The sequence below is a fragment of the Argentina silus genome, assembly GCF_951799395.1.
Source record: "Argentina silus genome assembly, chromosome: 9".
Lineage (NCBI taxonomy): Eukaryota > Metazoa > Chordata > Actinopteri > Argentiniformes > Argentinidae > Argentina > Argentina silus.
The window spans coordinates 16,846,777-16,864,366 of NC_139663.1; the positions used below are offsets into that span (position 1 = coordinate 16,846,777).

Genomic DNA, 17,590 nt, shown 5'->3' on the forward strand with positions numbered 1-17,590 from the left:
CCCCCCCACCCCCAACACAGACCATTCTGATTTCCTCTCCCTCACTCCCAAACCCCACTACTATTTCAACCCTCCTAAAATACCCCCTCTCATAAACTTAGCTCGTTGCTCCTATCTCCTTCCACCCAACATCTCCTCCTTCTCCTCCTCCTCCCCCTCCTCCTCACTTTCCCTTCCTCAGCACACCCCACACTCCTCAAACACAAACTCCCAAACAAACACATACCACATTCTTCCTCGACCCAACCCCACCCCACTCTTGATCAAACACCAAAGTACAATCTCCACTTCCCTTTCTCCTGAACTTCCTCCAACTCCCCCTTCATTCCATCACCATACCCCTCTCTGATCCCCAACACCCCCTCACTACACGCCATAGTTCTGCTCCGTGGATGGGCCGAGGGGCAGTTAGGGCAGAGACAGACGAATGCAAATGTGATCTTCATCTGAAGATGTGTTGCGTAACAGGTCCCAGGGGCGAGAGGGGGACGACGACTCTAGACAGTCCTCAGAGGTGCGCTTCACTGACCATGAGGAGGAGTCCATATGGGCTGTCAGCAGTGAACACTATCATTACACCCCCCACGCCGTGACATGACAGCTGGCCACAGCATGCTGTCATCTAACACACTCAATGTTAAAACACTTTTCTGAGGGAGGGCTATCTTTGTAAAATTAGACCTGTGGGAACATTCCCTCTGCGTTTCGGGTTGCTTGTATTGACTAACATGACTGAAGGGAAGATCGTGAATATTCATTTAGAATAATATTTTCTTGTCGTTATTATTGCCCAGATTCCATTTAGTCTTCAGTACATTCTATTAGCATCACAGAGGAAAGCCATACCGTCTTTGGGAGAGATGGTGGGTAGTCGGGCGTCCACGGTCTTGACCCCTCTCGTGTTCAGACGACCTTTGTATATGTGTCCGTCCAATCCTAGGATGTCCACCTCCTCCGGCTAACCCATACAGGCAAGAGCGGTCAGATATTAGCATAGCCGCCAAATACATACTCTCTACATCAACATTCACAGGATGGCCAAACGTCGACTATTCATCACGGGTAGTAAGTCGCATAACTCGTGCAAAGCAGTACTCCAGAGAGAGAGAGGTGTTTTGTCACCTGAATGCGCAGTGTGGTGCTGGGGACTGGTGCCTGTGTCTCCTCCTCAGCCTGGATGAACTGGGTGATGTGCTGCAGGCGCGTGTAGCGGCGGTTGGGGTAGGTGAGCGTGTGGCTGCCTCCACAGCTCCGGGACATGGCCAGGTAACTGTAGTCTGCCATCTCAGGGATACGCTCACTATTCAGCCAGGAGAGAGGCAAGGCCGGAGACAAATGGAATGGAAGTTAAGAATTGGAAGACAGTTTCAGAGACATTTTCAGTAGTTTCAAGGGAGCTTATACCATGTCAATCGTGTCATGTAGCCATGGCCTATTTGGAGACTCACTGACCCTGCCTATGAACCATTCCAAAACAATACAGCCAGCTTTTTGACATTTCCCAGGTTTCAGTACAGTACAAGTGACACCGGCGTCCCTCCTAACCTCCTGACCCTAACTCACTGCTTGGGAACACTCTGGCTGATCCTCTGAAGTGGGCCCAGGATGGGTGGGTAGCGGAACGAGCTGATCTCCCTCAGGGCTCCCTGGCTGTGGGGCCGCTCGGGACAGCCTAGTTGGCTCTGCACTCTCTCTATCTGCCTGCACATCATGGTGTGGATCCTGCGCACCTGCATCATGTTCCTGTCAGAGTGGGCCAGCTCAAAGTGGCCATGGTTGGTCCCTGGCCTCAGGCTGACATGGAGGGAGAGTGGACTAGTATCAGGTACCTGGAGACCATGCAACGCTGACTGATTGGGTTTGTGTGTTGGGTGGTGAGATGAGGTTGACGATATATTATAATCTGTGACTCTGGCACCTCCTGCTGGTTATAATTGGGCTGAGAGAGTCAGATTGTTTTGTGTACTACCTGGTATATGACTGCTCTCACCTTCTGCAGTGCTGGCGAACCTGCTCCAGCTCATAGACTGTGTATGGCCTGTTGGACTTGTGTGAGGGCATTCCAGGGGCGGTGGGCACGGTGACCAGGTGACTGTATCAAAACAAGTGAGGAGTGAGAAAGAAAGAAAGAAAGAAAGAGAGGGAGGGAGAAAAAGAGAGATATACATGATTATATGTATATATTAAAACTGTTGACTATTCGTTTCTGTCTAAATATGGGCTGTCCTTTTTCACTTACGGTCCTGGGGTAAGCATGTCGACAGGGCGGTCGCAGGAGATGCAGTGGAACCTTGCCACCAGCTGTCTATGAAGGGGCAAAGAGGGATGAACAGAGAGGTAAACACAAGAAGGGATTGAACATTACACCAATGTGTACAGTATGATCCACAAAGACACCCTGACCCAATCATATACTATACATGGCTGTGTCCATCATCATCTCTCCTCCTGCCTGTCACTTACTTCCTGATGCCGGCAGCGTCATCCTGATCCGGGGCCGGCTGGGCCTGCAGCTGCTTACGGATGTTGTTCCAGCGGTCCTCCAGCTTCTTCTTCAGAGGATCCAGCTCAATCCGGTTCAGCTGCACCAGAGGAAAGATATCCATTCAGAACTGGGATTAGAACTGGAATCGAGAGAACCCACAGGAAACGCGACACTTCATAGACAGATGGTATCTCAAACAATGGTGTAATGTCATCAAAGGCAGGGGAAACGCAAAAACAAAAACATTCAGTCATACACACTTGAGAAAATAATAGAATGATGAGAGCATAGTCAAAAACAGAGTATACCCATAAACACATTCCCTAGAGCGACTCTATATCCATCTAGAGAGAGTAACATACAAGATCTAGAGAGGGTACAGTAACCTCAAGCTCCACCTCAAGCTCCACCTCAAGCTCCACCCCACCTTGCACTCCATCTCGGTGGAGATCTTCTCGATGACTTTGTGCCAGCCCTGCTCCTGGCCTGTGATCTTGCTGAGCAGCTCCTGGAACATGGTGTTGAGTTGCTCCGTCATGGTGTCAAACTGCATGCGGCTCACCTTGGTCTCCAGGGCCCGCTTGTCTGCTTTCTACAGGGAGGGAGAGAGAGAGAGAGGCAAGACGCAAGGGCATCAGAGCTATAGCTGTATTTGTATGGGCCTGTAAGGGATGGCTTCAGCCTGGACAGGCTCATAGGGATTAAGGCATACACGTATGAACTTGTGTATGATCTCGTATGGGCTTGTCGAGACATGAGGGGAGTTGGTAGGGTTTTGTGTGGGCAATCGCATGTTAAACTTGAGCATGTTAGGATATGTAGGAAACCCCTATGGGCTTGTATGGACTTGCATGAGCTTGCCAAGACTTAGATGAACCTATGGGGAACTGTGAGATAAGGTTCACCTGGGTTGAGCATAACACACTGGGCATGTTGACACCATGTTGTGGGAATGACACCATGTTGTGGGAATGACACCGTGTTGTGGGAATTACACCATGTTGTGGTGAAGACACTCACGATTTCAATCTCCATCTCCAGGAGCTCTTTGTCAGCCTTCTTCATTTCTAGTTCCTCCATAGACTTGTACAGATGCTGTGGAACACATATTTGACTTTTTGAATGTGGGCTTAAACAGATACATATACAGACTTAAGCTCTGCCCTAACCCCTTTACCCCCCCCCCCCCCACCCTGCCTTTCCCCATGCACCCCCCTTCCTGACTCACGTCAATGTGAGCCTGTTTCTGGCTGTGCTCCTCCATGAGGTGGTTGGCGGTGCTGTGGAGCTTCTCACACTCGGCCTGCAGCTGCAGGATGGCCCCCTGCACGTCGCTCATCAGCTCAGTGCTCTGGGGGAGACGACAAACCAACCAAAAATGTCAGAGAACAACGACGGAGGGTGTGTGTGTGGGCTGCTCTATAACACAGCCACGGTCTCGCCGCTTGACTCACGACACACTCTCTAACAACACCATCGTCCACAGTCTCTGTCTCTGCGAAGCTGTTCTGATTGACCTTTCCCTGCATGTAGCCTGAATAATGATCCCTCAACCATTGGCCTTAGTAGTGGTAGACAGACCACTCTTTCTCTATTCTGTTAGTCCTCTATCCCCAGCCTGGCCTGTCCTGTACCTCTCCTGTCCTGCCTCCTCCTCCCTGCTGCTTTGTGACGACACTGGTAACCAGGCCCTGCAGCTTCTCGTAGCGCTGGAACAGCTGGCTGACCTTCTTGCTCACGTCCACAGAGCAGGAGGGGCACGTGGAACCCTCCTGCCCACCTGCCGAGCCGCTGCCCTGGCCCTGGTCCTTGCCCTGACCCTGGCCTTGCTCTGGCCCCTGGGGCTCCTGCTGGAGGCTCCGGGAGAGCATGGAGGACGAGGACGCCATCATCTCCTCCAGCATGCCTCTCAGGTTGTCCAGCTGGGGTGAGAGGGCAGTGTGAGGTCAGTGTGGGGTCAGTGTGAGGGCAGCCGTTGCCGCCAGAGGGGCCGCTACATAATGTATGACTGGAACCACCTCAGGTGTATTCTACACTACGTTTATCTACCTGGCTGGACATTACCCAATGTCTGTCTGATTAAATTAATACTTTAACATTTGATAACTTTTCTGTATGTCTAGATTCAAATGTCTATCTGACCTGATCTTTAAGATATCTGTATGTTTATATATATATATCACTCTCTGTTGAAGCTGATGCTATACACGTTTCTATGTCTGTCTACTGTATCTATCTGACCTGATCCTGCAGATGCGTGTCTTTCTTGCTCTTCTGCTCAGCCTTGGCTGAGGTGTCCCCTTTTTTCAGCTGCTGCATCTCCTCATCCAGTTTCTGCACTGAATTCCTGAACACAACGTGATGGAATAGGAGCAGGAGTCCATAAGGAGTGAACCACCTTGACCTTTACTCTTCCCTTACAAACAACTACACTTCAGCTGCCCAAACAATTACAAACTGTGGAGACTTCTTATGTCTGTGAAACACAGTGGCACAAATGTTATTAAATCAACAGGTTTCCATACAAAACTGGCCATAGAAAAGCAGCTGTTTTGATACATTCAGTGCTGGCGGATATGACCTCTCTGTGTATCGCTGTTTGGTGTTTACCTGAGGTATGCTATCTGCATTTTGAGCTTCCCATTCTGATGTGAGTCAGGGGACTGTTTGCCTTGGACCTCTGTGTCTGACTCCCTGGCCTCATCTGTGTTTGAGTCTCCCCCTGTGCCCTTGCCTGTCCCTGCCTCCGTCCCTACGCTCATAATCAGCTGCTCCAGCTCTCCTAGCTACAACAGAGACACAGTGTCATCGTCAACAACAACATGGGAACAACTGCCTCAGAATACAGGCTTGAAGAGTTGGTGTATGGGGGGGTTGTTCGGCAAGTGTGTGTTTGCGAAGTCAGAGTGTGTGTGTGTGTGTGTGTGTGTGTGTGTGTGTGTGTGTGTGTGTGTGTGTGTGGGTGTGCATGTGTACGTGTGTATCCCCTCCTCTCTTCACCTTCTCTCTGTCACTCATTAGGCTGTCCACCAGAGCTCTCAGGTGATTCAGCTGATCCAGCAGGTTGTCAGGCACATCTTTGTCACCTGAAAAAATAGGACTATATTTAGCCCACTCACACACAACCACATATTAAGGTCCCTCACTAAAGAAGCCATTCAGTACAGAAACCATACACTGATCTCCATACAGCCACGGCTTGTCGACAGTGTCATCTCACCCATGTCAGTAATGAGCTCCCTGAGGTGCTGCAGCTGGGCCTGGTCAGCCTTGCGTGCCTCCAGAAGCTCCACTCTGGCCTCCAGGGTGTCGTGTCTCTCCCTGAGCATGCCTATGTTCCTCAGGGCTTCCACGGTCTCTGGGTAGCGCTCTGCTCCACTGGCTACACGGGACAGGGGTCGCCCACTCACCCCCAGAGCCCCATCAGAGATGGACAGCTGGGGCAGGGCTGCCCTGCTCTGGGTGGCGGTGGCAGTGGCAGTGGCAGTGGCAGTGGCAGTGGCAGAGGTAGGGGCTATGGAACCAGGGCCAGCCGGGGTGAAGGGCACGGCGGTGCCCGGGTCAGCATTAGCAGTGGCACTGTAGGGAGTGGCACTATCGGGAGTGGTGGCAGGCATGGCCACTGCAGTGGGGGCTGCGACGGGCACTGAGTCCCTGAGCTCCTAAACGCATGGAGAAAAACACTAACATCAATACAAAGCACAGGTAGAAAGTTTGCTCCTCATGTAAGTTGCATGATTCATTTTGAAGAATAGAATGTCAGTTGCCTTATAAAGACATGCCTTTTGAAGCTTCTGTCGCTCGCTAACCAGGGCGGACTGCATGACGTCCCAAGTGACACACTGGCTCATCTCGTCTGGGTGGGGGTACAGCAACACGGTGTTCTGCAGCTCTCTCTGTGGTAGAGAGAGGAGAGGAGAAACAGACAAACAAGAGGAGGAAAGAGAGAAAGCAAATATTAACTATACAACAACAACAACAACCTTGTTATTGGCAACGCCGTTTGAATTCAATTTTCTTAGTTTGGTAAAGATTAGTCAAGAAGCCCCCAGTTAAACTCACCGTGGCAGTTTCCAGGTCGTCCACACGGTGGCAGTACTCCTCCACAGCTGTGATCCTGTCTGCCAGCTCAACCACATTGATCTGGGGCACAAACACACAGAGCAACGTCAAGGTACCACATGGAAACAGATATGTGGGACGATCCCTATTGTCCTAGTCACTAGTGAGTTGGGCTGAGTGACAGGCGAGAGAGAAAGAGAGATAAGCTCTCTCTCTAAGCCGTTTGATGCTGTTGCCCCCTGTGTGACACCATGCCCCCCACTGTGGATAAGTGAGGGAGGAGGCCAGCACTACTATCTATGACCATCTATTCCATGGGGATATGGGATAGGGGAGAGATGGAGGTGGGGGGGGGGGGGGGGGAGGGGCAGGATTCCCTGTGATGAGAACTGGGTACCCCCTACCGCAGACAGATGAGAGAGATAGGTTGCCATGCCCCTCAGTAATCCCCCCTTACAATGAGAGACAAAGTGATTAAACCAGGGTTGCTCCACTGCTGTGAGTCTCACCTGGTCCAGCTGGTTCTTGAGGCTCTTCACCTCCTTCTTCAGGCCATCTCTGGACTCCTTCAGCTCCTGGATCTCCTTCAGCAGATCCTGGATCAGCGCCATGGACTGGAAACACAATAGCGAAGGGGGGCTGACATGTAACTCAAAAATAACTTGGAAAATCTGTCAATTCAATACCATGCCTTTCAATTTGAGTTTGTTGCTATGTTCCATTACTATGACTAAATCAAATATGATGATTTTCTCCCATAAACCACTTGAAATTGACTTTTTCCTAAGCTCCTATCTCCCAGTGAGATTCTCAGAGACTCAATAAAGTTGAGATCCCACTGGCTACCACCACCTTTGAAGATCACATCCTTAATTTAGGAGTTATCCCAAAAATCCCCTCCTTGGCTTCATCCCTCTAACCTTTGACCCTAAAGGAAGTTACCATGCCACTATAGTCCACATGCCATGGATAAGATACACAAGCTGTTACACAGCTTTCTGGTGTGGTTTCCCGGGATTCAACAGGAAGAAGGACCAGACTGCAGCTAGTTCAGTGCATACATGAACCCCTGCTACCCCTCTCTTTATCACAGCTATTTGTTTTTCCTTGTTGACAGGGTAAACTGAGGGATTTGCTTTGTGGTTTTTTTGCATATTAGAAATGAGTTGTGTTATAGAAACCAACACTGAAACAAAAATAAATTCCTGAGGTGCCTTTGAATGTGTTGACCTGAGTCAATGTTACAATGTTAAAGGTTGTATTTAACTTCTGTCAAATGTGCCCAGGCATGAAATGACGCATAGCCACCCCAAAGAGCTGCAGGGACATGTCTAAATGACTAACAGGTTGTTAATCAATAAGTGAGCTGACCAAAGTGGAAATGATCTATGACCTGACTTTTTAGAAATACCTGAAGACTCCACCTTCTATTGATCATCTCAAACACCTCCAAAAGACAATTAGATCAATGTCTCTTTCAATATAGAACATTTCTAATTAGACATACTGTAAGGGCCTTTTACCCTTGCAAACAGCAGGACACATAGGTCTACTTGAATTCTAACTTGGCAACCGCTAATCCAACACCTGATGAATTAGAATGTGTGATATGGTTAATGTCCCATGACATTATCTGTAACAAGCCCCTCTTGAGGCTGATCTGACATCGTGGGGGAACATAGGAAATGATGATCATACATCAGCAACAGGAGGAAAGCTTTATGCAAAAGTCTCTTATCGCCTCAGACTAGGGCCTCCTCATCTTGCTCCAGATACAATGGCCCTGGTTCTCTGTTTGTCTGTCTGGCTCTGTCTGTTTGTTTGGATGCTGTTTGGGCATCATGCCCAGCCTCCTCCATGGGTCTACCTCAACATCTGGGCCAGCATCACACCAAGGAGTCTGTTGACAATGGTAGCTGGCAGGCCAAATAGAAATACAAGCCCCCAGTGACGCATGCAATGCAAACTGACCAAAAATATACACACAAAGAAAAGCGAAACCCCTAGCGAAAGGAGTTAGAAAATGACCAACATCATGTACATAGCAGTCATTTCTATCATCTCACTTCACCCACAAGGAGGAAGTCGTTTGGTGAACGGGGAAGAAAGCCATCCATGTTCTACCTCTCTGTTACTCTTTAGCCGGCCAGCTCATTCAGAATAGTCAGCCATTAACTGGGCCTGACTAAGATGGCTGGTGGCCTGGAATGTTTCCAGGCCGCTGTGAACACAGTGAACGCAGAATGCCACTCAAGCGGACTTCCGCTGCCCCCCTCATAGACGGGAAAAGCTCCCTGGGTCACAGTGGAGCATAGCCCCCTCTCACAATCACAATGCCCCAGACAACCTCTGCAAAGGGTTGAATGGTGACCCTGGCTGACAGCCTAATGCTACCACAGACACATACAGGAGGTTGATATGAGTTTAGATAAAGGCTGAGTGGGGGTCTCCAGGGATGAGGCAGGCAGGCAGGCAGGCAGACGTTCAGGGGCAGTGGATACTGTAGTTGACCCACAAGGGCATGTATGCCCACAGGGGCATGAATGATTCAGATGGCGTTTTCAAAGAGGCACTGTGTCTGCACCCACTGGCTGTCCCTCATATCACCTGAGTGCTATTCTTTCCCTGACAACCAGAGTCATCTCTGCAGGGGACTAATTACACAGACAGAGAGAGAGAGAAAGAGAGAGAGACAGAGAGAGAGACAGACAGACAGATGGACAGACAGACAGACAGATGGACAGACAGACAGACAGACAGAGATCCAGGCATGTCTGGGCAATGTCAATGAAGATAGCTGGGACCTCTGCTCCTCTGTGTAATTTGCTTTACGATCCACCAACAATTTGGTTTATCTACACATCTCTGTCCTCTTTGAAACAAGTTAGTTTGCTTTAGATAACAACAAAGGTGTGGGAGGTCATTATTGTGGTTATTATTGACTTGTGGTGGAATTTGAAACCTGCTCATAATGATTCTGCTCAACAACATTACTTCCCCCTGCTGCTCTCTTGGAACAGGTCATGTCCCGCTTGAAAAATAGATTTTATTTGAACGAGACCCTAACCCTAACCCTAACCCGGATAAATAAAGGTTACATGTAAAAGATAAAGGGGCTACAGTAGCCTAGTTCAGAGTGATCTGCGTGAACTCAGATAAAAACACAACAATAGCGCTCCTACAGGGAGTGGCCAGTGGAAACCTGAAGAGAGACACGGAGAGGTCATTTGAGAAGACAGCTCGGTGCACATCACCTATTGTGCTGTGCTCTATCATCACTGGCCTTATCTGGTGATGAGAGCTCTGAAATGCTCACCGCCAGTCACCACACAGACAGGCCCCCAGCTGCCAGAGTAGTCTGATGATGATGGGCAACAACTCAAGGACCTGGATCCAAGATGAGAGGGTCCAAATCACCTCAATTCACCATAACATCTGTCACAATAAGACAGATAGATGCCTATGGTGCTCAGCGGAACAGTCTATAATGCTTGAACGTTTTTTTGACAAAATCTACAAATCAGGCTTTGAGCAAGATTCCTGAAATTGGTCATAGACCTTTTTATTTATCTATTTATTTATTTATTTATTTTTACCAGCCATTGATTATATCACAGGCACTGTTTGTCAGATGTTCAAAGGAATGTAGTGTAGTGCCCTCACCTGTCATCATGTCAAATTGTTTCCCTTTATCACAAGATGATAACTCATTCATTACAGTGTCATAACTCATATTATCGCATTTTGAGGAGGAGCCTCACCTTGGACACGCCGTCCTCATTGGCCTGAGCCTTGCGACGGAGCTGCATCAGTTGCCACATGTCGTTGACCGGTGTGGTAGTGGGGGCGGTGCGGCTCAACAGATCCGTGCCGCTGGGAAGCTTCTCCAGAGAGGCTATCTGCCTTTCTATCTGCCGCAGTTTGTCCTCCATGTGATGGTAAGGACTGGACTTCTCCCGTGGAGAGGATGTCGTAAGTGGCGGGATCTGAGGCTCCTGTGGTGGGGCATCCTCCTCTCTCCAGTTTGTGGTAACATTTTGGATTTTGAGGTGTCCCAGGAGGGCGTGCAATAGGCTGTGCAAAGCATTGAAGTTGACAGCTCCAACTTCAGGTGATCCGATGGACAGGTTCACCAAGTCAAACAAGCTAATGTCAGCTGACATGACTGTTCTTTTTTAGTTTAGAGATATAATGTACGAAGGCATTGACTTGAGAGATCCAGTTCACTCCAATAATCTTATTTTGAAAGAGTCAACAAAATAGAATCATACATGTAGACAACATGGTCCGCACATGTGTCTGGAACAATTATATGAAATAAATAAAAAAATAAAAAAATAAAAAAAAAAGGCTAGAGAAAGGTTACGATTTTAAGGCAAAAATAATTTTCTCTTGCTTGACTCCTCAGCCCCGAAGTAAAAGAGCTTGTAAATCAATACAAAAACATCTCTAAAATAAGGTTTAAAAACCTATTCTTGGCTACTCAATCTGTTGTTTCTAATTGCAGTGCCACCAGTAACCTCGCTTTAGTAATTTGTTTAAAGTTTGTTTCTTATCTCCCACGCCTACCGTGGAAGCTTATTGGACGTAACAATGATAGGATCTTCAATTCTCTTTTATGATTGGAGGAGGTCTCGGTCCATTACGAAATCCCCTATTGTGACACAGCGTCTCCGGTTGCTAAGCAATCAAGGCAGGCTGGCTGTATGGAGGCAGGCATCAAATACTCATTAGGGATGACACGAGATGTGTAAAAGTAATGCAAAACCAAAATATCATTAGGTTTTCTTCTCCAGGCATGCAAAAAAGGAGCAAGTGCTCATACAGGCTCAAAATAATCATTTAATGATAATTAAAAAAAAAAAACATGAAAAGCCTAGTGCTATTTCATTTGAATACATTCAAGTATAAAATCAGTTTCATAATGCATAACAAGTTGTATCTATTCATTCCCTCAACATCCTTTAGATTGCGTCTCAACCAATAGCTCTGGACCCTCAGCAATTTACTCAAACAGTTCTACATGTCCCATGCAGCAAATGTCTCCACATTCAGCAATCGATTATCACATGTGATTCATGAATTCTACATATTTTGGCAAACAATAATAATAATGTCTATACAGCATGTGGGAGACTTTGCAGCCTCTATCAAAATAATTGTATCACAAAAACGTATGAGAAATGACACGCTTGAGGTTCATGTTTTGCAATGTGTCCATGTCATTACTTCAGTGTCCAAGTGATCGAAATGAAACTCTGCCTCTCGCGTTCAGTTTTTCAATGCAACCAAAGTTACAATCCTTCTCTAAACATAGTTAAAATAACTAACCCTAACCCTAAGCATAGTCATCAGGTACAGGTTATGCAGGGGCCCAGATCATTCTCCACGGTAGTTCTCATTGGCCATTTGAATCTCTGAGACAAACTATGGAATATTACAGATACTCTATAAGTGTAATGAGAATATGAACCAAAAACACATTTACAGCATTGTTCCACCATGTTGTATGCATTTCACTCATAAAAAAAAATGTAAATTGCATAAAGCTATGCTTCTTGACAAATGTTCCCTTTTAAATAAGGTTGACTCCTGATAAATGCAATGGCTTGGAACTTTCCTAAGCACATGCACTTAAGCATTCAGATATCTGACGTCAGTAAAACAAATTGAGACTAGTGACTAGTATTTGAATTGAGACTAGTGATCTGTACTACACCTCCACAGTTTGCACTTATGAGGAGTCAGCTGTATTATGTTTTCCTGTAGTGTAGAATATTGGTCAGATTCTTGCTGAGACTGGCAACTTTGGTAGGGATAGAGTCTCTTGACAATAAAAAATAACATTTTATTACATTTCAATGACTGAACCTTGATACCGGCTGAACAACTAAATGAAGACAAATACAGAAGCACATAGTGAATGACATAGTGAATGATGTGCCAGTAAAGGCTCCTCTGTGCAATCGATTTGCTCCAAGTAAACAAAACATACAGGTTTTTTTTAAAAGAAAGTGTCTCTTGCACTTAAAGGCAAAAATCTAAAGAGTTGCAGATCAGATGACCCTGCAAAAATCAGCAATGCTACAGTCTCTGTGTTTGTTGGGAAAGAGGTGGGCCACTGAGGCTGTTAACGGAAGGCTCAGGGGTTCAACGGATGAGGAGAGGTGTGTGTGGATGAGGAGAGGTGCGTGTGTGTGTCACAATGAATCTTCCCTCGATGACCCGTCCAGCTGTGAATAGTTCCTCTCACTTTGGCCCCCTCGTCCCCTGGGTGGTCATATGCTGTCATAGTCTGTGTCCAGTCTGCGGGAGACCACCAACCTCTCGGCCACAAAGAAGGACAGAGTCCCCAGGAAGCCTACCAGGACCATGATGAGTAGCTGCCAGTGCAGCAGGAGATAGTTACTGTAGAAGAAAGCCAGGGCCGCAGTGATGGACTGTGGAAGAGAAGGGCACTATGTTATAACACTATAATAACACAACAGAGGGGGTAGAAACGAGGAAGCCTAAACCATAACCATCGGCATAATTAGCAATCATAAAGAGTAATGCATCACGGGGCATGCAGATAGTTACACAAATAGATATGCGTGTTTACTTCCAGATGACAACTCACCTGAACAAATTTAAAGACAGCGAAGGCCGGGGCGCTGTCCTCACGGAACATGAATCCCACAATGCTCAGCAGCTGGGTATTGAAGCAGCTGTCCCCCAGGCCCAGCAGGAAGCTGCAGAGCAGCGCCACCTCAACACTGACACACAACACAGCAGAGCAGTCGGTTAGGACCGAACATCAATGATCTCAACGTCAGAGCAGACAGGCAGAACTGCACGACTGCTCCACAAAAATAATACAAAGCACGGCCAAATCGTCCACATGGGGTGTGTGGCGGTCATGTTACGGTTCACGGTCCATCTCCCTACGCCATGCTCTGTACCTGGGAGTGATGTAGGCCTGTAGGTGTGTCCCCTCCTCTGGGGCGATGGGCGCATCACTGGCGATGTTGAGGAAGATAAGGTAGAAGGCCACAAAGTGAGTGATGAGCCCCAGCAGCACCACTGGGTTCCTGCCAAACCGGTTGCATGTGTTCAGCATTCCAAACACGCCCCCTCCTGGACACATAGAGTTACAGCAAGAACAAAGGTGTTAACATTCCTCATATCAACATCAACCACATGTATTTATTTCCCCTTAACACCTCACCTTCCTGGGTGTTCATGTGACATTAAACTGCAGCAGAAGAAAAAAAAAAACGGAATCAAAAGGGTAGAAGCGACTTACCCAAGATCTCTCCCATGCCAATGAAAATTCCCGACAGGCCAATTAGGCTTTTGGCATCTTCTCCAAATCGGGTCATAGCTCCAATACACGTCCCATACACCCCACTGTAAAATGTCAGCTCCAGGCCTGGTAATAAAGAAGAAACAAAAGTTCAAGCATTCAAATCTACTCTAACATTCATTCACCCAATCAAGTTCCCATATCACAATAAACAAGTAGCTGTCTTGGGTAGGACTGTACCTTCCTGAGTAATGCCCACCTGTGTATGCTATGCAGATACTCAGCAGTAGCATCTCTTTGGTGATTGACAGCTCCAATGCTTTCTCTGTGGGAGAGGATAGGTAGTGTGCATGAGTCGGTTAGTTTATCTACGGTGCTGAGTGTGTTTAGTGCTGCTACAGTTGAACAGAGTGAAGTCAGCAAAGATCAATGACTTACTGAAAGCAGCCAGAGCCTGGGAGCGGAGACTTTGAGGTGCTCTGTAGGGAACAAAAAAACAACATAGATACTCCTAGCCAATCCGGGAATACAAGAAATGAAGTTTACGTAAATTCAAGTTGAACGGCGCACTTGAACATCAGCACACTTTAAAATCAGCACACTTACACAGCTGTCACCTGAATCTCACGTTATGCAAAACACATCACATGTTCAGGGACAAGGTTTGAAAGAGCCATGTTATACAACACTCCACCATGGTTACACAGTGTAACAGCACTGGCTATGAGAATATCACTTGTTGGTCGTCCCACCCACCGCCCCAGCCTCCACCCGCCCTAGCCTCCACCCGCCCCAGCCTCCCACCGCCCCAGCCTCCCAGCCCCCACCCACCACCCCAGCCTCCCACCGCCCCACCTCCACCCGCACAGTCGCTCTGTACTGCCCTGCCTACGGGGGGATTGATAAGTTATGGGCTCCCTGCCTTATGTTATGGTATTTTATGTTGTTAAACCCTCAGGCGGGTGAGCTATACAGAGCAGAGCCATCCAATTACACCAAACCTAATGTATTACCATTTTTCATTCAACAATGGTAAACCAACGTAAGTGTCTTGACTGAAACAGGATTATAACATTACTCAAGACTATGGAGGAGTATATCTTACATACAATCACATTCATAACCACGTGTACAACCTGTATTTGTATGTATAGAGTATTTGATGCAGGTGTAGCTCAGTGTAACATTCTACAGTATATAACACATGCTATATGGCAGCAAACAGTGTCAACCTTTCTTGTGCTGTTTCGCTTAAGTTGGACTTTGGGGCTTTACACACAACAGGGCCGACCCAAATCATACATTACTGGCTTGGATTTTTTCCTTTCCAGCACTGTTTCAGAAACTATGGTGGATGTGTAACCAGGCCAGCCCAGTGCAGCTCAGCTCAGCTCAGCTCAGTTCAGCTCTACATAGTGTTTATGCTTCCCCATAGCCAGTCTGTACTCACACAACGACAGGGGAGGTCTCTGTGGAGTCTGACTGCGGCAGTGACTCAGATTCCTCTAGGGGCGTGGCCTCAGGCTCCGGCTTCTGGATCAGGAAGAACAGGAAACTGCCAACCAGACTGATGACCGTGAGCGAGATGAACACTGTCTGACGGTCCTTGTCTGACACACACGCACGCACACACACACATGCACACGCACACACACACACACACACACACACGCGCACACACACACACACGCGCGCACACACATACACACACCAGTATTAGTCAGCAACTTAATACCAAAATGTGATTTCCTCACATTTCATTGGAAAATGTCATTGGAAAAGGGACACAATCAACCAAGAGAGGACTAGATGCTACAAATAGACTCTGCGCAATGCTTTCAAAAGACATTTTGATCAGCAGACACAATTACTACTGTTGTTAGAAGCAAAGGGTTAAAAGCTAGTAAAATACCTGATATGTGAACATGTCCATGCCAAGCAAAGTAAATATACAGGTTTCCAAAGAACAAGCTGCAAAAAAGAATACAGATGTAGAAGTGACCGTTCTGCAATGCAACACCATGGATTCAACATAACACTGCTACACTATGCTAAAAAGTCCTGCAAATCAATACCAGTAATGCTGATGAGAAGAACATTACCTGAACTGCAGCAGGGCCCAGAATATGCCACTGTTTCTGCCAATGGTGGCATCTGTGGAGTTGATGGTGAGCAAGTTCCCCTGAGCTGTCCACAACACTAGGCCACAGGGATGAAGAAGGGAACAAATGGACACACAAAGAGAGACAGAAGGAACGTGAGATGGGGAACTGGTTATCATTTCTCAGGAGGTAGCAATGGCATAGAGTCAGTCATTCTTACCTGCGGCGGCTATTCCAACCACAACAGAGGCTGTGTAGAAGCTCCAGGTGTATGGGTGGATGAACATGGCAATGTATCCACTAGGGACAAGGAATAATGAATAGCATTAGTAGCATTAACAACAATAACACTGACGTAAAGCTAACAAACCAACATTATTTGATAATACTGTAGGTGGTGTGTGTGTGTGTGTGTGGGGGGGGGGGGGTATTGGTAGAATAACACCTTTTTTCAGACTAAAGGGAATATCTATTTACTTTAGACATGGAACTGCTATGCAGCCAATGAATCAGCTCACCTGTACAATAGTCCACTAAAGAACATGGACAGCTGGGGTCCTATGACAGCCACCACTGAGGGAGCTATCAGGTTGGATGCAGAGAAAACTCCATAGATGATGGACATGCTACAAGAAACAAGTAAAGGATCATTAGAGATTGAATTTAGGCATTATTCAGATTCAATGTGAAATGTTTCAATGAGTAATTCATATTTGACACGCCGTCTGTTTCTTTTATGATATTCCTGTTGTACAAAGGTTGTTATCTTCAATCACGCAGTTACATTTTTATTGAAAAAGGCAGAAGTGATGTTTACTTGGGCTAGTGTAAGGTAGTTTCACTAAACGCCCCATGTTGTCCACAAAGGCCAACCCCACTCAAAAACCCCACAGTCATATGCATGTCATTTGTGTAAACCCACAGCACACTGGTATGTAGAGAGTTGAAAGTAAACTTTGTTCCCTAAACTGGCTAGATTTAATTATCCGGGAGACCTCTTTGAGAGAAGGAGATTCAATTAGGCTCCAGTCCTACCTTAGAATACCAGGTTTGAGAGCACCCAACATTTCTAATCTATTTCAATTACCTTGTATATCCACTCCCATGGAATTCAGTGCTGTTGAAACTCTTGATAACCGTTTGCTGAAAAGATAAGAAAGAACCAAATCAATATAATTTCACTAGACATTCTGTGGGGCCAGGCAAAGGGTCAACTGTAGGTTTTGGACTTGGTATCAAATGCTAGTTCAACCATACCTCTATGTTGCCGCATGTTTGAAAAGCAGTGAACATGAGCATAAATCCAAAGCCCAGAATTATGATGTTCAGGAGAGTCTTTCCCTCTGGACCCATGTTTGCAAACTGTCAGTCAGTCAAACTACTTGCAGGAAGGGATCAATGCAAAAACCTCTGACCACAGCTCATCTGGAAAATGAAAAACAAGATAAGATAATAAGATGTTGTGGAAGGAGGAAGATATTGTTATGACATTAGAGTCATTGGATAACATTATCCAATGACTCTGACATATCTGTCATTGGTGAATGAGAGCTATTGTCCAGAAGATCAAATCACCGACCTTGTCACGAGAAATCGCGGATACGTCAGATATTCTAAGTACTGTGATCATGACTTTTTCCTTCTATGCTTAACAGA

At 46.8% G+C, this 17,590-nt stretch overlaps 2 protein-coding genes across 2 annotated transcripts; both read right to left on the reverse strand.

The window, feature by feature from the left end:
* Positions 1 to 408: 408 nt before the first annotated feature.
* LOC310809334 (glutamine-rich protein 2) lies at positions 409 to 10,710 on the reverse strand (the record flags this gene model as incomplete). Its single annotated transcript, XM_083676533.1, has 18 exons — positions 409 to 524; positions 847 to 958; positions 1,123 to 1,300; positions 1,991 to 2,092; positions 2,240 to 2,305; positions 2,464 to 2,582; positions 2,913 to 3,077; positions 3,506 to 3,580; positions 3,714 to 3,836; positions 4,120 to 4,407; positions 4,727 to 4,832; positions 5,096 to 5,271; positions 5,486 to 5,571; positions 5,706 to 6,147; positions 6,268 to 6,381; positions 6,548 to 6,628; positions 7,057 to 7,161; positions 10,309 to 10,710. 18 exons carry the CDS (start codon positions 10,708 to 10,710, stop codon positions 409 to 411), a joined length of 2,856 nt encoding a protein of 951 aa, XP_083532659.1.
* A 659-nt stretch (positions 10,711 to 11,369) lies between these two features.
* On the reverse strand, positions 11,370 to 17,341 carry mfsd11 (major facilitator superfamily domain containing 11). The gene is made up of 13 exons (XM_083676358.1): positions 17,192 to 17,341; positions 17,022 to 17,077; positions 16,453 to 16,560; positions 16,155 to 16,234; positions 15,935 to 16,031; positions 15,745 to 15,803; positions 15,283 to 15,442; positions 14,271 to 14,311; positions 14,092 to 14,157; positions 13,833 to 13,958; positions 13,489 to 13,663; positions 13,167 to 13,302; positions 11,370 to 12,987 (listed from the first exon to the last, which is right to left on the reverse strand). The coding sequence occupies exons 1-13, from the start codon at positions 17,285 to 17,287 to the stop codon at positions 12,826 to 12,828; spliced, it is 1,362 nt and encodes a 453-aa protein (XP_083532484.1). The 5' UTR covers positions 17,288 to 17,341; the 3' UTR covers positions 11,370 to 12,825.
* Positions 17,342 to 17,590: the final 249 nt, after the last annotated feature.